A 19,412-nucleotide genomic window follows, 5' to 3' on the forward strand; every position below is an offset into this window, starting at 1 on the left:
CCGGCCCGGGGAGGGCGTTACGCATGCGCAGGAGGCGGAGACGCCGGAAGCGGCGGTTGGAGCCGGGAGGGGGACGTCTCTCCTCAGCGGTGGGCGGCGGGCCGCGCCGGGCCAGGCCGCACCGCACCGCAGTGCAGCCTCTCGCCTCGTCCCGTCCTGTCCCGCCTCGCAGAGCTCAGCTCAGCCCGCCATGAGCTGCCGGCAGCCGCTGCCGAGCGAGCGGGGAGCGAGACAGAGGTGGGGGACGAGCCGGGTGTGGGGGAGGGGAGCGCGGCCTGAGGGGAGGCGGTGGTTGGGGAGGGGCCCGGGGCGAGGGGCAGGGGCTCGGCCTCCGGGGAACAGCCCCTCGGGCACCGGCGGGGAGGTTTCGGAATGTGGGGGGTCTGTGGCGAGCGGGGGAGCCGGGCTGGCAGGCGGGAGGAGGGGGTGAGGGGGGCGGGGGTGGTTCACGCTGCCCTCGAGGGGTTGGCTTGAGCAAGAGGGTGCGCGGAAGGGGGGAGCTGGGAGGGTGAGGGATGGGGAGAGAGGGGATTAAACTGGGGGAGTTAAACTGGAGCTGGGAGTGTGGTGGTGGTGAACGTTAAAGGTGTAGCCGGGGGGGGCGGTTGGCTGCATTCGGGAGATCAAATGGACGTAGAGAATGCAGAGGATATGGGGGCCTCGCGGTGTGCTGGAGGGGCATTTCTCGGCTCGGTGGGGAAGGGGAGGAGGTAGGTCCTGTCTGGGGTGGGGGAGAAACGGGAGGGACCGTGAAGCACGTAAGAGCTGGGCTGTGAGTGCCCAGAGTGCGTGAGGTGGCAGGGTAGGCCGTGGGGGATGGAGGTGCTGAATTTGCTTGTGGGCTGCAGGTGTTAAGAAAAGGAGGGATCTACAGGCAACACAAATGTGGAGCAAGGCGGGGGAATGTCTCTCCTAAAAAGAGCGGCCCTAGGAGAGGGAGAAGCCGACAGACTGTGGTGGACAACGGTTGAAAGCGCTGTGGGCATCCCAGGGATGGGCGAGCTGGGAGGCAGCTCCTGGTCTGTAGGCGTGGACCAAATACTGGCAGCTGAGTCTGCTGCTGAAGCTTGTCTGTAAGAAAAGATTCAGTTATAAATACCTCACTTGAGTCTGTTTTGACTCATTTGAGTATGTATTAATTTTTAGCCACCAAAACAGCTCCATCCTATATTTTGGATAAGTGCTCAGCACGCTGAGGTCCTGGTTGACCTATGGCATTTGTACGGTGGGAAAAATTATATTAGTATTAAAAATCTGTGGACAGTGAGAGACTTTGGTTCGCAGGGATTCTAGGTTGCTGTTGTTGATCAGCTGCTGTGAAGCAGCGTTGATGTCATAAGAGGATGGCAAATACGTCAGAAACAGGGAAAGATTTGTCTTCTGTGAGGTATTTTCTGACAAAACTGTCTTTCCACATGGAAAATAATGTTGCTCAGGAATGTGACTTGACTTTAAATGCTGTCAGAGTGGAGAGACTAAAGAAAGTCATCATAGGCGCTAACTGCAGACTCATGTAAGCCAGATGAACGTAATTGGGTATTTATTGAAAGTGTGGTCACTGCCACTCTTCCCGGGTGCTTTTCTCAGCCTGTCAGATGTCATTCAAAGTCCCAGGCTTATTTTTAGACGTGCCTGAGTACTGAGAGCAGTTGCAAGGCTGAGAATTGTCGAACGAGTTTATTTAGAAAGATGCTCAGCACTGGTTTTAGTGGCAGGTGTGAGTCCATGTCCCTTAACCTGACATGAAAACATCAGCCTGGCTGCTTTGTGAGAAACATGATCATTTTCTCTCTATTCTGTACAGAACAGCTAAAAAGAGAATGTGAAAGGCCACAGCACAGCAGAGGTTTAGATACATCTTTCATTAATTTATCAAGTTTTCCAGCTTTTTTTTTTTGAGAGTTCCCTTTAGAGAACAAAACAGAAGGTATATCAGTAAGCTGCTAATATTTTTTTTCCTCCTTTCTCCCTGAACTTTCTTCAGGAAGAGGAGACGGAATGGCAATGAAGATGATGGTCACGTTCCCCAGACAAAACGTAGTACCAGGAATACTGTCCTTCAAGACTCTTGGGACACTGAGGTGAGAGCTTTCTCAGGCAAATTCAGTTTCCTTTAATGCTGAATTTAAAGAATGGTTGGAATATTCTGTGAAATTTTATTAATGGAGAGTAGTTAATGAAAACACTTTTTTTTGCTTTGTATATGAGCTCATGAGGCTTTACTCTGTTACATACTTCAGAGATTGAAATCTGTAAAACGCGGTTTGGAAATCAGCATGTTTGTCAGTGAACCTGGTTATCTTTGACCTGAATATTTCTATTAATATATTTCAAATACTGATGTGTAGCACCCAAGTGAAGATACAAGAAAAGCATTTGCTGCCACTTCTAGTTTTGCTGTCTGAAATGAGGCGTAAGGTATCCAGAACTGAGGAGATGACTAGGCTGGATTACAAGTGTGTGTGGTCACTTTGCCTGGCCATCTACTCTTCCAACTTTGCATTTACTTATAGTAGTGTGATTATTTGTGCTAGAAAGTCAAAAAGCATTCCAACTAGGGCGATACACAAAGTGCCTGTTGCAAGCAGTAGTGCTTATCTGATGTTTAAAAAATGCTCTGATAAAGCTCATCAGTTTAAGCAGGACTTGCTCGTTCACAGCTAAAACACTTGAACTCAGACTATTGGGTTTCTACTCGTATTTGCCATGATCTTTTGCTGGACGTGGGATAAACTGTCTCCTCTTCTCTCATCGCTCGCATGACAGGTGTTCTAGGATGGTGTGGTTTGCTAGCTGTGAGATTTCTTTTTTAAAAAAATGCTGATTTCCAAACTGCTGCCAGATTTCCTGAATTGTTGCCTGTATTAATCATCTGAAAATTCACTGTATGCATTTCTAATTAGCAATGTGGTTCTGTTACAAAATGTTCATGGAAAAGAGCATGCAGAGCAGAGGCTCCTTCCTGGTTTGTGTCCCTAGGAGTTAATGAAATGGATTTCTTTTAAGGTTTTTGAAATATTGTTGTTGTTTTTTGTACAGCCCCCTCACTCCGAAGATTGGTTGTAATGAGTAATTACAAACTATTGCAGTTACATTGAACTATTAACCGTACTTGGACCGCAGAAAATGTTTTGTGCTATGTAATTTTGAGCAACATATATTTTGTCACATGGTAACGGCTTCAAATGTATACTTACATTTAAAATGATACAAAGGTCTGTATCCCATGGTTCCTTTTGTGAGGGAGACTTTCTTTTAACCAGTACACCTTTACACGTAGCTGATGCAATAGTCAGTGTTATTGTAGGGAAAAATGCTCTAACAGCTGAGATTTTCATCACGAAGGAATTCGCTGTGATGAAAAATGTTCCTGTATTGCTGTTTTGCCAGAAGTAAGACTTGCTGGGGTGAAGTAGTTTTTGCTTCTCGGGTATAACGGGTAGAGCCATAAATAGTTGCTTGCCATCTGACACTGAATCACTTGTCCAACAGGTTAAACACCTCTTCGTTTGTAGAGTAGTTAATGGCTAAACGAGCTTTGTGGCGGGAGGAGGAAGAATTTAGTGTGGAACAAGGGATTGAAGTAGGAGTAATGAAATTAAGAATATCAGGAAAAACCTTCATGGTGAGTGGCAGAAGCACCTTTGCTTGTCATATAAACACTTGGCGTTTGACTGGGCAAAGCCGCTAAAATGCAGAAATGGAAATAGTCTTGTAGTAGTCACACAAGAGTGGATGACCTTAACTCTGTCCTTAACGGCTGTTTTGTTTGGGTGTCTGCAAGTGAACAGCATGGGCATGAACTGCCTGCCCTGCCACCAGCAAAATCAGTGCAGAGGTCAGTTGCTGAAGCTAACATTAAGACTCCTGCTTCATGCATGCACTTGTGTTGTAAAAGTATGTTTTTAACACATTAAACCCTGATGTGCAGGCAAGGAGAATCTCTTACTGTTGATGCTGAAGTGGAGGAATGCGCCTGCTGGACACAGCAGTTCTACAAAAAATCAATGTTCTCTTTCTTGAGGGAACAAGATTCACAATGTCGTCTACTGATGAATAGAGCTTTTTTTTTTCTGCTTGTTTTCTTGTAATGTTGGATCGCTGAATTGAGCATGCCCAGAAATTCAAGCCATGAGATTAAATCAGTATTATTTTAATGTTTCTTTAAGGACTTCCTGTGCCGAATGGAGAAATTCTTGTGCTTATAGTGCACAAGTGCTTCCGATTTATGTCACTTTGAAATTCTTGGCCATTTGTAATACTTTTATTTACTTTCCTGATACTTTGCCATTTGCAAAGGCAGCTCTTGCTGATTACAAATCCTCACTGGCTTTAGGGTATTGAACTAGGAGAGAAGGTGTGTGTGTGAGAGCGATTTGTAACTTCAAAGAGTACAAGAGGAGAGAACTGCTTTTCATCTGAGGGCATACGTCCACCTGCTTTTTGTGAAACATTAGCTAAAATACTGATTCCTTCTGCCTTCCCTCAGTTGGAAGTTGACTGTTTTCTCCTACAGACTGTGGTTTACTTGAGAATGTAACCTCAGTATGAAAATCAGGCAGCCGTATTACTAAATGCGAACTTGGCTTTTGTCAGGATCTCTTTCCATTTTTTTTGTCTTACTCTTCACAGCTGACAGCAATATGTGTAAGATGGAGATTTTTTTTCTTAGAGGCAGGTCAAACATGGGCTGTTCTGTGATGTTGTCCCTCACTTTGAATCCTACTGCTCACATGAGCTAGATTTGATGCAAAGGCATATTGCTGTTTTCTCCTGCTAGATCGTCCTTTCAGCCAGGGTAGACAGCATCCTTGACTCCAACTGACTGTTACAGGAGGGAAACAGGTTCTCTTCAATCTACTTCTTGGCAAATTACTCTAACGATGTGCAATTCCTGCTCCTCCTGGAACAAACCACTCCCACACTCCTAGGTGACAGCCACCCTGAGGATGACAGTAAACTTCTGCTTCACAGTTCAGTCCATGAACAGGCACACAACAAAAACGCTAGACTAGAACTACAGTGAATGTTAAACATTAGCGAAGCGGAGCATTTGCCACTGCATTTTGCTTCCTGTTCGGCCTGTCCTCCATTTACTAAGAGGTTGGCTGTGTTGTTTTCCCTGGTACTCGCTTATAAATTCAGCAAAAGCCCTTCCTACTCTCCTGTCATTGCTGTCCTGTACATGAAGTTAGGCAGAGTTATAGTGGATCCTCTGAGAGGCTGGCTGCAAGCAGCCGCTCACGGGAATGACGAGAATCTGCAATTGTGCTCTGCAACCTGGGGAATCACTGATGAAAAGCCCTTTGCTCTGATTTTCCCTGGGAAGGAGGGGAGTCTGCAGTGTTCTGACTAGCTCTTTTCCTTCCGGAATAACTTTCTTCTGTAAAACCTCATTTCTTGTGGTTCCTCTTTGTTATTCTGACCAATGACAGGATTCCCCAGACCTTAGAAATACCACTGTTTTATCGATGGAGATTGCTGACGCACAGCAGCAGTTGCCTCTCTCAAATCAAAGTTTTTTGTCTAGCGTTGCAGCTATGCCACTCTACAGTATTACGCTGTTGAGGAAGAGCTGGGTTTAAATTCTCATTAACACCAGATTATGCCTCTGTTAAACTCATCCTGAAAGATTTTGAGAGCAGCAGGGTCTGAATGGCTGTTTCTTAAGTTCCTGTCATGAAAGATTGAGATGCTACGTCACAGATCAGCAGACTACTACATTTAACAGGACATTTGTTTGGAAATTATTGAAAACTTCTATAGCTACTCAGTGTGATGTTAAGAGGGGCTAATGAGTCAGGTAAACCGTGAAGATGTCCTTTTGATACTTAAAGTACTCAAACTTTCATTGGGCTACTTTCCTTTGCCCTTTCGCTTAAAACTTTGTTTCATTGTGTAGATGCCTGTCATTGCTGACATGATGACTTTAAGGATTCTTTTTTTGTCTAATTGTAGTCCAAATGCGTAACAGAATGTGCACCACAGCCTGGGGAAATGGTAGGTCTTTGATGTGATTTGGGCAATAAATGGGCTTCACGTGCTAGTGAATTTTTGCATTAGAGAAATGGAAATAAAGAGAGTGTGACAAACCAGATCTGTCAACAGCCTTAGATGTAGGAAGCACGTCCCAGGACACTGTCTCGGTTTTGAAAAAATTAGACATGCATAAAATAATCATTACTAACAGCTCTAAAATGTTTGTTAAGATGTGAAACTTTAGCAGTGAGTAATACCAGGTTCTCATTTTGATTTTTACCTTGATTTTCAGAAGGTGGCTGTAATGAAAAACAGTAAGGAACACAGACTAAAAGGAAACAAAGTGTCCTGTGCGGTGGGTTTCTCTCCAAGGCTGCTGTGACTTGTTCCGCGTAACAGCATTGCATTTCAATATTTGTGCTTCTACGCAAAATGAGATGGTCTAGCAAGCACCATTTTGTGGCTCCTCTCTGTCCTTCTGGTCTTCTCTCCCTCTCTAGCGTTAGCAGCATTAGGAAGAGGAGCTGGTTGCTCATGTAGTTACATCTGCTGCTTCCTCAAGAATGACTTCACATGTGTTCTGTTGTTTTCTCCTTGCTAGCTGAACCTAACACACTAGCGCGGGTGCAGCCTCGGTGCTGTTGTCTTGCTTGCTGTACTACAACAGACCGAAGCATTTTTGGTGCTTAGCAAAACAAGGAAATTTATGTGGTTGAATTGTTACGATCGATTGTGGAATCACTGCTGTGGGGTTTCCAGTCGGCATTGAGATGTGGTCGACCTCAAATATTCATACGGTGCCTTCCTGGGCCTTTCTCATTGCTCGTTGACAGACATGTCGGGTGCAGTTTGCACCGTTCTTCAGAATTACTCCAAAGTGAGGCCTTCTGGATGTGGTGCTGACTGTTAAATTACTGTGGACTTCTTTAAATTTGTCTTCCTCTGCTGTGGCCACCAAGCTTTGACTTCTGTGGTTTTAGTTTAATACTAACAAAAATGTGGACTTTTTTTAGCTGCTGTCACTTACGTTGGCTGCTTCTGAGAATTTACTTCTTGCGGATGGCAAAGTAGCCATTCTCTGGTTCTTAAGCACCTAAATATTTGCAGTGTTGTCCTGAACAGCATATCACACCGTAATGAAATATTTCAGCTGAACTAATGGAACCTTTCATTAGCAGCCCTTAAAATGGTGTAAACCAAACAGTTTTATGTCTTTGAAACACTGAAAATGATGGCTAATGCTCTTCCAGTCATTACTATGAAATGTGTTTATCCTAAATGCTGGCAAATGAGCCCTGTCCTCTCTGCGAGCTAAATAATGAGTTCTCTTTTCTGCATGTGGAAGTCTTTGATGCCTGTCGCTCTCTTGCTGTCATGTCAAGTAAATTGGTACGGAAAACTACAAGTTAACATTGCCGTCCCAGTACTTAACTGGGAGAAGAGTAGTTGTATGTATGTCAAGGTGTTCAAAGACTTAAAATGGGTATTGTGTTGCATTTGTTTTTAACAGCCTGTTGCTTTGGATGCTTCAGATCTCATTTTAGAAAGATTGACTTGTAGGAAACTGCTTTGCATGGTGCTTACCTAAAATGTCTGCTAGAACAGAAGTGATAAACTTTTCCTCGTGCCCTGCCTGCCTTTACTGACACGTGCAGTTCAGTAGGACTGTTCTTTATTTTCCAATTCTCGGATTAATTCAGCAAACTTCACTAGTGCTAACGTGGGTCATGGGGGCAGAGCTGGTGGGCCTAAAACTGAAAGATTGAAATCCAATGTACTGGAGGTCAGCAAACCTCTGGGTGAAGGCTTGCTCATCCCTTCATCCCTCAGATGCTCATCCCTCTGTGATGCTTTTCACGTGTTGGCAATAACGGAAGCTATGAATGCCAAGAAAGCACTTGGTGGATTTATGTTAGTCCATCAGGCTGAACGTGAGCCTGAAAATCTGGAAGGGAGGGACTTACTGTAAAGGTTGTTTGCTTAATTGCTTAACTGAGGTGTTTCATTATGGACAGGAGAGAAAACTGTGTGAATTTGCTGTTAACCTTCTCTTTGTCTCAGTCCTCCAGCAGTGATAGCGGCAGCAGCAGCAGCAGCTGTAGTAGCAGTAGCATCAACAGCCCTGACAGAGCGTGCAGTGCAGAAACCAGCCTAAACCCGGTAATTGCAGGATCCAGTCCTGTCTCCTCTCAGTCCTTCCATGAGCAGTCTGCACTAAGCCAAGGTCCTTACTTCCACATCAACCAGATCCTGAAGGAGGCACACTTTCACAGCTTACAGAGCCGGGGACGCCTTCCTACATGATGAACCAGCAGTTCCCTGCCTTCTGTGAAGGGACAGCACTGTGTAGATTTGATATTTCAACTTAAAAGTTTGTTAAAATGGAATTGCACAAAACGCCTGTTGCCTTTTCAGTCTATATTTGAAATAACAGGTTAACAGGAAATTGTTTACTTGTGGTTTGCTGCACTATTGCAATGCAAAAGGGGCTTTGAAGCAATTTTTATAGGATTCTTTTTGGGGTGTTATAAAGTACATGTCAAGAGGAGGCCGAGGAATCCACATCTGTGTTATAGGATTGCAAAACGTCCAATTCCAATCAACTGCCTGATCTGTTTGTTAGCAATTTGTTGCTTTATGTAAAGTTCTCTCAAACGTTCATCTTCAGTTTTATAAGTCTTTTTTAATTTCAATAAACTAGTAAAACATTTATTTGGCAACATAAGTTTTTTGAGCATTGAGAGTTAGTAAGACAGAAAAATAGGTGCCGTCGCTGGAATCCCTTAGGACTGCCCCAGCTGCAAACTTTCCACCCAGCTCTGTGTGCGATGAGCCTTATCTCTCTTGATCTTTACTGCTGCAGTACTGAAAATGTGAAACTAGAACCAGGAAAGCTTAGGCAGCTGTAGGCGAAGTGTCAGGTGCCCGCTGGGTTCACTTAGAGAGCAGATTCGTGGTGCCTATGGAGACAAGTGTAGAGTAGCCTGGGGAGGGGCTTTTGAAGAAGGAGTCAAATTTTACATTGCTCCTGTACCCATTTCTAGCTGTGAAATGTTTTGTTTTCTGTTACAGTGTGTAGGTTGTTTTTTTCCTTTAATTTGACTTTAATGGTAATGACTTCTAAGGAAGAGGAGGTGAAAGAGTAGCTACACCTCTGTTCCAGCAGCCAGATGGCAAGGACAGTCCTGGCCTGTGCCTGGTTCAAGGGACATACTATCATCTGGCTAAGGATGGAAAAGTACTTCTCTTCTGACAATAGCAGCAGAGGTGTCACCGCTCCCTGCTGAGGGGAGAGCGCAATCTCGCTGAAGATGAATACACAGACAAACTTTTTATTTTTTATTGCATCACTTTGTCATGCCAGAAAGCCAGCCCAGCTTGAAGAGAGAAGGTGCAGCTGTGTCTTCCTCCTCAGTTACAAGCTGCCTGAACAAAGAGCCAGGGCGCGATGCCTCGTCTTCCGCTCTTGTGAGTGCAGGAGGTGGAACCTGTTAAGTTTTTAAAAACAAAAGCGTCAGCAACTATTACAGCATACCTTTGACTTACCCTCATCTATAGTAGCTGCAACAAGGTGTAGACTACAGCAGAGCAGCTCTTCGTAGGCAACTTGAGCTTGAACTACATCCTAAGCAGTGTCACTCCTGGTGGTTAGTGACAGGCAGACAGAGGCAGTTCTGAGTGGCAAAAGCACAGCGCCTTGCTGTTGTTAGCAACAGGTAACTTTTCAGATGTCATTCAATGCTCAAAAAAAAAAAAATCATTCTGAACTGCAGGGAAGGGGCTGTTGCTCTCAGAGCAAGGGGATAACAGCACAGTGGAAGTACAGCTGTTGCCCTTGAAGAGAGCTGTTCTTGCCTAACTATGGACTTTAACCTCTCCTGAACTGTGTTAGTATAAAAGGAGCAAGCATCCATCAGGGATTCTGAGAAGTGTGGCTAGTGCAGAACATGTGTGCCACCACAGCAGGTGAGGGAGTGGTAGGAGCGAGCCAAACATCACTGCACGCTTCTACGCTCTACTACAGCTGAGGTGGGAGAGGTAAAGAATACCTGTATTGTGGCGCTTTGGGCTTTTAAACAACCCTTATACTATGTCTGGTCCTTAATGCTTCTGAATAATGGAGAACAAGAGTTGCAGAGTAAACATCAGCATCAAGTAACACACTCTGCTCTGATAAAAGCAGACCTTTACTCTGCTGTCCCCGTTGAAAAGACATCACCACAGACGGACCCTTGCGTTAATAATAGCTAAAGGAAACAGATTACTAATTCCTGCTTCCTGTAGTGGTGAGGTATTCCTTGGCTCTCTTAGTCCCCAGCATAGAGAACTCCATTTAAGCAGATGTTTTCAACTGGGGGAAATGTAGCAACATAATGGTTGTCTACTGATAAAACTCAGAAACAGGACAACACAGAGCCTTTGCAAGAGAAGCAAGCCACTCTGTTCACACAGGCTTAAATACCCAAGCCAGGCTTCGTCAGGAGTTAAAGGTCAGCATCGCACTGGAAAGGAGTTCAAATAATTAGCTAGTATCGTTCAACGTTTCTTGCAGCCATCTTTAAATGAATTTTATGCATTGATCTCAAAATGCCTCATCTGTACAAGTCTTCACTGCATTTTCATGGTGGTTATTGCCTATGTTTTACCACAGAGCAGTGGGCCCCAAAAATACAGGGGCCATCAGGGTTTTTTTGAGGGTCAAGGGGAAATCCAAACCATCTCGTGCTGTGTTGCCGTAATGGTTCTCTCATTTTACCGAAAATAAAAATCAGGTTAAATATTAACTGTTTGGCTACTTTCTTCTTTCCCTGCAAGCTCTAGTGTTGGTGGGAGAATGAGCACTGGCAAAAAGTTAGCACGGTTCAATTTTACCAACCTGAACTCTTTCTGTGCTCCTGGTAGCAGACTTGCTCTTTCGCGAGCTCGACATACTCAGCGGCAGAAGTCCAAATCTTAAGAGATGGAAGAAAGACATGTGGCCAGTCACAGGGAAGCAGCAATTCTAGACCCGCTTCCCAAAGAGACAGCAGAATGCAGAGAAGAGCCAAGTACCTTACCTGATCTGGCTGGATGCTAACGGCAAGATGTTGTGGAGCTCCTGGGAGCTCAGAGCGCTGCTCCTGCTTGTGTACTGGTTCTCTGTCCCAGTCAGCAAGCCGAAGAGCACCTACAAGACACGAAGGAGCTGGTCGAATTTGGGGGCAGCTGCAGAGCTGCCCCCACAATACACTGCTGGCGAGTCTACTGGCATGCCACTTGTGATTGGTTTTAAGTTTGAACACGAAGTGTCTCCCTTCCCCCTCTAACTCTTGCTTTTAATTGGCACTGCTCCTTATTACCATAGTTGAGTTCTAGGCCTGTTTCAGCACTACTTAACCCAATTAGCGTTGCACAGGCTCCAGTGAATCCTCTTAGATAAGGTTCAGCCAACTCCATGCACGATTATGTGCTGTGCAGCCAGCTCAGCAAGCTCCTCTTATCTTCAGCTGGCATTAAATAACTCTTCCCATTTCTGAGTAAGTGCCAGTAGTTATCTTTAGGCATTAAGCAGTTTATAAAGCCAGCCCTGCTTCCTGATCCATCCCTTCCTTTTCCTTGAACTTACGGAGGTTCGCTGAACCAAGCGATTAAGGTTGCTGTTCAAGTGCGGAGTGAAAACATCCAAGTCAAATGGATCTACGTGTCCCTCCAGGAAGTCGGTCACCTTCTCAATCCTACGAGCAGAGCAGAGGAGTCCTGTCAGGGGTTACATCCTAGTGATGGCTGCTGATGCCAACAGGGCAGTTTCACTGGTCCCTCTGAAACAGCGAGGGACTTGCCCCTAAGAGATGACTGAGCAAAATGGGAATTACTCAGCAGAACAGCAGCTGCCTAAAGGGTTTCCAGCTATTTCACAACCTACAATATCTGCTGTGGCAGGGGAACCTTCTCCCTGTGGTACGTCTTGAGAGAGAGATGCCTCAGTTCTCAAGACTGGAGCATACACAAGGTTTTAACTCTTGGGTGGGAGCTTAACTGTTCTCTCCAGGGGCATCCTCTGACAGTATCCCTGCTGCCGTACAGACACGCTGTGTACGCAAGCAGGGGGGACCAACCCACCATCGCCGAGCTCTCGGCTGCAGAATCCCACCCCTCCTTCTATATTTTGAGGCTAAGCTTAGTGTCGGTGAAGATGTCAGAGCTTAGAGTCCGCACTGCCCTTCTCCCGTGAGGCCCAAAGGCACCACTCCTGCAGGCATTCTGACAGCTGCTAAGGATGTCGGTTTAAACCATTTTAGGGGCCCACAAACTACTGCTAGTATCTGAACCCCAGAACTGCACCGCACCGGGAGTCATGCTTGATCCTGCTGGTTTTTGCTTCCTCACTCTTCGCTGTCAAGATGATACTCAGGTACCGCAGATCGTAGAGTAACTGCAGAGCTCTGTTCTGGGTCATGGGGAAGGTGCCTGCTTTCTGCAAATGGGACAGTCAGGAACAGGGCTCTTCACTTGCATCGAGAGAGGGCTGTCAAAGGACTGCTTCAGGGGAAACATTTAAAAACACAAGCACCAAGAAACAACCAACCTAACTGAACCGTTCTGAGCTTGCAACCTGCTGTCTGATCTCTTTTTGCCTCATTTTTGGGGGAGGCAAGGGAAGAATGCACTCACCCTTTACAACTCTCACAGGCAGACATACTCTGTTGCGAGGGACAGGACTGTATGTGTCGCTGTGTGTCCAGTCACCCTCCCATCCCACGCCAGCTGGAGCAAGGGCTGATCCCACTCACGTACCTTCTCCTGCTTCTCTTCCACGAGCTTTTCATAGGCAGCAAGCACTTCTGCCATGCAGGTCCTCAGCAACTCCTGCAAGGTGACTTTCGGAAGAGTGTGACCACCGATCCGGTTCACCTCTTGGCACAGGCTGAAGAGGAGGCATTGGACGTACCAGGACGGCTGTTTAAGAAAACAGTGTTATTTTCATGTGGTCTGTAAGCTACGTTAGCTTTATCAGCAGCAGAACATCGCTTCAGCTCTTGTGATGTGAACTTCCTACTTCCTCAGTAACCACAAAGCTCTGCCGCTGAGACCTACCTGCCCCCACAGCATGGCTCAAGTATCTCATGGGTTTTTATTTACTGACACACCAGACTTTCAGTTATAGCGGTCCTCAAAGGCCCACAAGTACTTTTACCAGAGGTATTTACCTGAGTGTAGTCAGAACAGAATTGCTTGTTGTGCCTCTTCTGCCACCACTGACCCTGCTCTGACCACCCGCTACCTGGGCTCGTTATTTACTCCCTTGCTCTTCTCCTGGGCCTCCCAGCTATCCTGAGCTCTCATCCGGCTGCTTTTTCCTTCAGAATCAACAAAATTCACCTTATAAGGTTCACTACAAAAGACAATTGCCCTATCCAGCCCCTCCCGTACTGTGCAAACACAGAACTTGCTCTCGCCCTGGCCCTCCTCTCCCTCCATGCGATTGCCACCTGCTTTGTCACTGTGAGCGTCATTCCTGCAGCACCACTGCGCCTAAGGAAAGCTGCAAGCCTCCGTTCTCTGAGGCTTTGCACAGTCCCACTGTTGCAGCCCTGTCCTTCAGTGCATCCAACTTCCATTAAATCTCTCTCCTGGGGGCCTCTGTCTATAAACCAGGCATAAGTCCTTCTTTGGCTCAGTTTTACAGAATCTGGGCCAATCTTATTCATTTGAATATACAGCAGCAACTATCTAATTTCCTTCCTCTGATCTCTGTCCTTAGAGGTGAGTATCTCAAAGAGCACCGGAGAGCGTCTGCCCTCTGCTCATAACACCAAGCAAACCCCACAGCAGGTCAGCACCGTTTGACAAAGCAGTGGTTTTGGAAACCAGAGCTTTTCTCCTCCCAGCCCACTGTTTCTCTTTGTTTACTGAGGAGATTTCTCGTACCTGCACAGGCAGCCGGATCTTTGATGTTACGCTGTTTCCAGACTCAGTCTCCTCCTGAATTTCAATTTCATCCCAGTTGGTGGCTGTGGCCAAGACAGAGCCAGCTGTGTCTAGCAGCAACGTGCGGGTAAAGCACTGAATCAGACCCTAGAGCGCAAAACACAAAAGCACGCGGTCACAGACAGACAGCTCTAACGGGAGTACCAAAGGATGGGCAGCCTGCTCCCGCCCGCTGAGAGACCAACCTCCCGCATCCCCCCGCTCCTCCCAAAGTGAATCCTATGGAGACCATCCCACTGGATGCCACCTCCGAGCTGCTGCCGCCTCCTCTCCCTGCAGCCTGACCGAGCAGCGTGGCAGCAGCGTGGGGAGCTCTCAGCAGCCAGCTAAGGAGCAGCAGCGCTGACCGCAGGGAGCCGAGCGAGCGAAAGCCACGCAGGAAGCAGCTGTGACGACAGAAGCAGCTCCTTACTTTGGTGACAGCTGAGCTCCAGATCTGGTAAGCAAACAGGCTCTGCTGCAGGAGCTCTGCCTTCACCCCCTGCCACTTGGCCTGCACGGGGGTCACTTCCTGGGCTTTCCCCTTCCCCAGCTTCTTGGTGGAGCGAGTTTCCTTCAGCGCCATCTCCGTGCTGCCCGACTGGCCCAGGATACACTGCTTCAGGTGAGGGCAGAGCTCGGTCAGGGACTGGCAGAGTCTCGCCATGAAGAGGACAGCATTGAGTCTGGCATCGCTGGGAGCGTCTACCTGCCCCCCCAGCAGGCTCTGGGCACTCTGGAGCTCTTCGCGCACGCAGCCCAGCACGTGGTGGATGCAGGCGACGCAGTGGTCGCAGAGCAGCCCCTCCACTGTGCCGGTGTCGGCATAGCGGTCAAAGGCAGAGCGCGGCTGCACCACGGAAGCAGCCTCCTTGGCGGCCGAGGAGTCTGTGGGAAGGTAGGACAGGAGGTCGTCCAACCTGGCCTTCAGCTTTGAGTCCAGAGCCGAGCAGAAGCTCTGCATGCACGGCGTGAGCACCTGGGCCTTCATGGACAGGCCGCTCTTGGCAAACTGGCCGCGGTTTGCCACGTTGACCCAAGCGGCGTCGGAAGGCAGGTCGCTGGAGCTCTCTGACCACAGGAACAGGGCCACGTTGTGTTCAAACTGGATGTGCTTGCTCAGGGGAGAGGTGCCGGATTTGACTTCAAGTTCCTGCAGAGCTAAGGTGAGAAGCTGTTTGGAGCTGCTTGAGATGGAGTCAAACCCTTCTTTGGTCAGTGTCTGGAAAAGAACGGGGAAGAAAAAAAGCACCTTTTACACGTGCCTCCTGCCACCTAGCACTTCGTGCTGCTAACAGGCACAACTGTGAGACAACAAGAGGGGGAACAGAGCGAGGCTCCCCATGAATCGCCGCGGCAGAGCACCCACCTCTAGCCTGTCCAGGAAGAGCTGCTGCAGCAGGTCCTCCCAGAAGGAAGCAGGCTTGTCCAAAAGGCGACGGCACACCGCCTCCCAGTTCTGGCTTATGGACTCGCTCGTGAGCAGCTCCCACACTGCGTCGCGAATCCCGGCGAGGCCTTTCATGCTCTTCACGTAGATGAGCAGGTTGCTGACCCCGGCCCTGATGTCGTCACTGCACCTGAAGGGAATGTTTCACTTCAGTCTGACTTGCTCAGACACAGCCCCGGGGAAGGCAGGAGAGAACATCGGCTACATCAAGGTGGGGGAATTCTTAACCTGACAGTAAGAGGCTCTGCCTGCAGAATCACCTGCAGGGCTGAGGGTACACTCTGTCTCCCGGTGAGGCAGCTGCACCCTGGATCCCAAACTGGGGTCCCGCCGGAAAGCCACGTGCCCACCAGCAGCAACCCTGGGCTCTGGCGGGTGTTGAAGCCAGGAGCGCTGCACCCCAGGAATGCCAGCAGGCAGGGAGGATGGGTGGGGGCTCTGCGAAGAGTTGCTGGGGAAACATCCCATAGCCAGCGAGCACATCATGGGGGCTGCAGCTGACGGCAGGGACCGGCTGGCTCCATCGGATAATGACAGAGCACTGACAATGCAGTTAAGGGGCAGGCAGGGCTGCCAGGCTGTCCCCATCCACAGGGCAAGGCAAGGTGGGAAGCGGTGGAGCTGGCAACTCGTATCAAGGGGGTCTGGCTGCCCCCACACAGTCCAAGGAAGAGCAGTGAGGAGGAAAGAGGTGCCGGACCAGGAGCCAAATGAGCCAGGTAAGGGATTTTCTTCTCATTTGCTCTGCGCTTGTCTGCTGGCAGTTACGGCAGTGTAAAGCAGCTCTAGACAAATATCTTTGTGCAGCCCAGGTGGTCTGTTATATCAGAGCGTTCAGCCTAACCGTTAGGACGGTGCTATGCTGCCTCTGGCTGTTTTACTGCTGGGGAGAGGGGATGCTGGGCAAGAAGCCAGCAGAAGGCGCAGCCTGGTTGGAGTGAGTGAGGAAGTAGGTGAGCTTGGGTTTGCTTTGTGCTGCTGCCTTGGCACAGAGGCCGTGTGGTCTCTGGGAGAGTCCTGCAAAGGGGGACATTGTCACACTCACATGGCGATCCACTTCTGCAGCGTGTCCCTGAGGTAGTCTTGGCTGATGGGGTGTGCCAGGGTCCGCAGGGCTGGCTGGAACTCCACCACGGACTCCGGGAGGTATTTGAACCAGCTGCTCAGCTTCACCTCATCCTCCAGAACCCCACCTCTCCCTGGAAGCACATGGGGTTGGGGGGAATCAGCCCAGCACAGGGGTGGCCTCCTGCCTGCAAACCTGGACAGGCGGAGGCCCAATGCGGGGCTGCCCGGGCACTCACCTGCTGGGTGCTGGCCTGTGGTGCTCTCCAGGGTTGAGAAGAGCAAGCCGCAGGGCAGGGCTGGATCTGGTGGCATCCCTTCAGGCATGGTGTAGAAGAGAGCATGAGCCTGGTACAGGGTAGTGGTTAGCAGCTCCATCAGTGAACACACCTGAGCTTTTATACCTGCACCTGTAGAGAAATGCCTTTCAGCCGAGGCAGCCCCTTCAGCAGAGGTGCGAGCAGCCCCGCATCTCAAGGCCTGCGGTTCTAGTGAAACCTTCCAGGGAAGGGCTGGAGGGCAAAGCACTGAGCCCCAGGCACCACCAGCTTCCACATTACAGATGGGCTTGGCTTAAGACCCTGAGCACTGTTAATTTTTGCGGCGTTTTGCTGCTGTGACAAAACGCTGCCAGCGGTAGCACGATGTGGTTGCGTCCCGACCATCGTGAGCTTTATGGGACTCACTCGCCTGCTCTTCTGCAGGGCGAGAGAGATGCAGTGAAAGGGGCTACCCCGACTTTCAAAAGGAGGCAGCTCATTGTACTGACCGTGGTGTGGCTGGTTGAGAAGCTGCTGAATGGCCAGCTTCCTGGCCAGAAGGAAGTCGGCGAGGGCCTGGCGTGGAGAGCTGTCCTCCAGGAGCATGATGGCACACAGGGCTTCTGCCACCGCCTGGTCCGATGCGGTCTGGCTCTTCAGCAGGGACTTGCTCTCCTGCAGGATGGTGGATCTGGCAAGGGAATGAGGCCGACAGTCACTGGTCTCGGTGCTTGACCGAGATATTCAGGTGTGGTTACGTGATAACCCACCAAGCAAGGATGTTATTTTCCCCTGGCAGAAGTGGGACTCTCTGGGTGTTGCGGGGCTGGGTGAGGCGTTCTCGCCCCACAGCTCCACGGGGCAGGGCGGCTGGCAGCGAAAGCCTCGGGGCAGCACTGGAGTCTTGGGTCACAGGCTCATAGAATGGTTTGGACTGGAAGGGACCTTCAAAGATCATCCAGTCCAACCCCCTGCCATGGGCAGGGACACCTTCCGCTAGACCGGGTTGCTCAAAGCCCCATCCCACCTGACCTCGACCACTTCCAATGACGGGGCATCCACCACTTCCCTGGGAAAGCAGCCCCCCACCCTCCTCGGACGACATTGCTTCCCGGCGGCCCCTGAGGAGCCCCCCGCGCCGGCCCACCCGGCCCACCTGAGGTGGCTGGCGGCGGCCACTTGCCGCAGGAGGATGGGGAAGCGGGCGAGGACGGGGCTGCCGCGGGCGCGGGGCGCGTCGAGCTGCAGCTGGCGGCGGAGGTGGCCGCCGAGCAGGTGGAGCCGGGCGGCGGGCAGGTACCGGCCGGCCTCCACCGCACCCCACACCTTCTCGGGCACGTCCAGCAGCAGCTTCAGCTGCGCCGCCGCCCGGTAGAAGCTCTCCTGAGCCGGCGGCCGAGCCTGGAAGGGGGAAAAAGAGGGGGTCAGGGGGGGGCTCGGGGCCGCCCCCCGCCCCGCCGCAGCCCCTCGCCCCCCTCACCGGCGCCGCGGGGCCGGGCCGGGCCGCGCCGCCCCGCTGCAGGCCCCGCACGGCGCCCAGGAGGCGCTCGGCGCTGAGGCGCATCTCGGCGATGGTGTCGGCCGCTTCGATGAGGTCGCGGTACCGCTCGCCCACCATCTGCCGCAGTTCCTCCCGCTTCTGCTCGATGCCGGCCCGCAGCCGCCGCTCCACCGCCCGCAGCTCGGCCGCCGTGTGCGCCTCGAACAGCGCCTCGGCCTCCGCGCCCCGCGCCGCCATGGCCGCCCCGGCCCGGAACCGGGACGGCGCTGACGTGGACGCCGCCGCCGCCATCTTTGCGACGGGAAGGGGAGGGCGCTTCCGGGCTGGCGGCGGGGCGGGGCGCCGCCATCTTTGTGCGGGGCAGAGCCGCGCCCGGGCGCCGTTGCCATGGCGACGCGGCCCGGGGGCAGCGGGGGCGGCGAAAACACCGATTTCTTTTTTATGGCTTTATTTTTTATTTTTTTTATCCGTTTCCCGGGGAAATGGGCCGGTTGTCGCGTCCTGCGGGTGCCGCTCTCGCTCCACGGACCCCGGGAGGCCCCTCCGGAGGCGGGGGGTGGGTTGCGGCCCGGCTGCCTCTAACCGAGCGGGCCGCGGCCCTGCCTCAGCCCCCGGGGAGCGGGGCGGGGGGCCCGGGGGGCTCTCGCTGGGTCCCCGCGTCCCCCCCTCCGCCGGATCTGCCCTAGAGGGGACCTCCCGGAGCACCCCCGGGCCCGGCACCCGGCCCTGCCGCCCGGCAGCGCTAGAGGGAGACAGCGGGACGGCGGAGCGTGGCGGGGCCCGGCCGCCCTGCGCGGCCCGGGGCCGGGGAGCTGCGGGGGAACGGGCGGGCCGGGCCCGCGGTTCTCCTCCGGCCGGGGCGTTTGTGGTTTGGTGGGCCCTGCTCAAAGAGCGGCCCGGGAGGGTGTGCTGGGGGTGCGCTGGGTCCCCTCCGACAGCCCTGCTCTGCGCAGGCAAGATTGTCCCCCAAAATGCTTTCCACAAAACGCCGCCGGCCCCATCTGATGGGCTTTTAATTTAAAAAAAAAAAAAAAAGTGCTCCTCGCTCGGGTTTGGCAAAATCACGCTGAGTGAAAGCGTGTCGGGGGGGGGGGGGGGCACAACTGGAATGCACCCCCTGGAAACAAAAAGGCCCCTCCGAATAGTGATTTATTTCTCCCTCTCTCTCTTTTTTTATGTAGCTCCACCTTGCAATACCTACGCTGCCCGT

General features: G+C 51.0%; 2 protein-coding genes across 5 annotated transcripts; one reads left to right on the forward strand and one right to left on the reverse strand.

Annotated features, from left to right (window-relative positions):
• Window positions 1-26: 26 nt before the first annotated feature.
• Window positions 27-8,689, forward strand: VCF1 (VCP nuclear cofactor family member 1). 3 transcript variants are annotated; one of them, XM_072881443.1, is made up of 4 exons: window positions 27-237; window positions 1,985-2,081; window positions 5,959-6,000; window positions 8,041-8,689. In XM_072881443.1, exons 1-4 carry the CDS (start codon window positions 191-193, stop codon window positions 8,281-8,283), a joined length of 429 nt encoding a protein of 142 aa, XP_072737544.1. In that variant the 5' UTR covers window positions 27-190; the 3' UTR covers window positions 8,284-8,689. The 3 variants fall into 3 exon arrangements, with proteins under 3 accessions (XP_072737544.1, XP_072737543.1, XP_072737545.1); XM_072881442.1 differs by lacking the exon at window positions 5,959-6,000 and adding an exon at window positions 6,272-6,334; XM_072881444.1 differs by lacking the exon at window positions 5,959-6,000.
• A 616-nt stretch (window positions 8,690-9,305) lies between these two features.
• Window positions 9,306-18,518, reverse strand: COG1 (component of oligomeric golgi complex 1). 2 transcript variants are annotated; one of them, XM_072881439.1, is made up of 15 exons: window positions 18,182-18,518; window positions 17,858-18,102; window positions 17,211-17,392; window positions 16,681-16,851; window positions 16,422-16,575; window positions 15,296-15,506; window positions 14,360-15,148; window positions 13,888-14,034; window positions 12,754-12,915; window positions 12,306-12,433; window positions 11,585-11,693; window positions 11,037-11,146; window positions 10,856-10,931; window positions 10,442-10,481; window positions 9,306-9,467 (listed from the first exon to the last, which is right to left on the reverse strand). In XM_072881439.1, exons 1-14 carry the CDS (start codon window positions 18,491-18,493, stop codon window positions 10,464-10,466), a joined length of 2,814 nt encoding a protein of 937 aa, XP_072737540.1. In that variant the 5' UTR covers window positions 18,494-18,518; the 3' UTR covers window positions 9,306-9,467; window positions 10,442-10,463. The 2 variants fall into 2 exon arrangements, with proteins under 2 accessions (XP_072737540.1, XP_072737539.1); XM_072881438.1 differs by lacking the exon at window positions 10,442-10,481.
• Window positions 18,519-19,412: the final 894 nt, after the last annotated feature.

Source organism: Ciconia boyciana, chromosome 16 (assembly GCF_034638445.1).
Source record: "Ciconia boyciana chromosome 16, ASM3463844v1, whole genome shotgun sequence".
Lineage (NCBI taxonomy): Eukaryota > Metazoa > Chordata > Aves > Ciconiiformes > Ciconiidae > Ciconia > Ciconia boyciana.

What these genes read in the sequence shown, in the direction of transcription:
- VCF1 (XM_072881442.1), top strand. Translation starts at nt 191, where the DNA reads ATGAGCTGCCGGCAGCCGCTGCCGAGCGAGCGGGGAGCGAGACAGAG. An exon ending in GAGCGGGGAGCGAGACAGAG is followed by an intron (nt 238 to 1,984) that starts GTGGGGGACGAG and finishes AACTTTCTTCAG; the next exon opens with GAAGAGGAGACGGAATGGCA. An exon ending in AAGACTCTTGGGACACTGAG is followed by an intron (nt 2,082 to 6,271) that starts GTGAGAGCTTTC and finishes CTTGATTTTCAG; the next exon opens with AAGGTGGCTGTAATGAAAAA.
- COG1 (XM_072881438.1), bottom strand. Translation starts at nt 18,493, where the DNA reads ATGGCGGCGGCGGCGTCCACGTCAGCGCCGTCCCGGTTCCGGGCCGGG. An exon ending in GGAGCTCAGCTGTCACCAAA is followed by an intron (nt 14,035 to 14,359) that starts GTAAGGAGCTGC and finishes TTTGCGCTCTAG; the next exon opens with GGTCTGATTCAGTGCTTTAC. An exon ending in AGGATCAAGCATGACTCCCG is followed by an intron (nt 11,694 to 12,305) that starts GTGCGGTGCAGT and finishes CTCTGCTCGTAG; the next exon opens with GATTGAGAAGGTGACCGACT.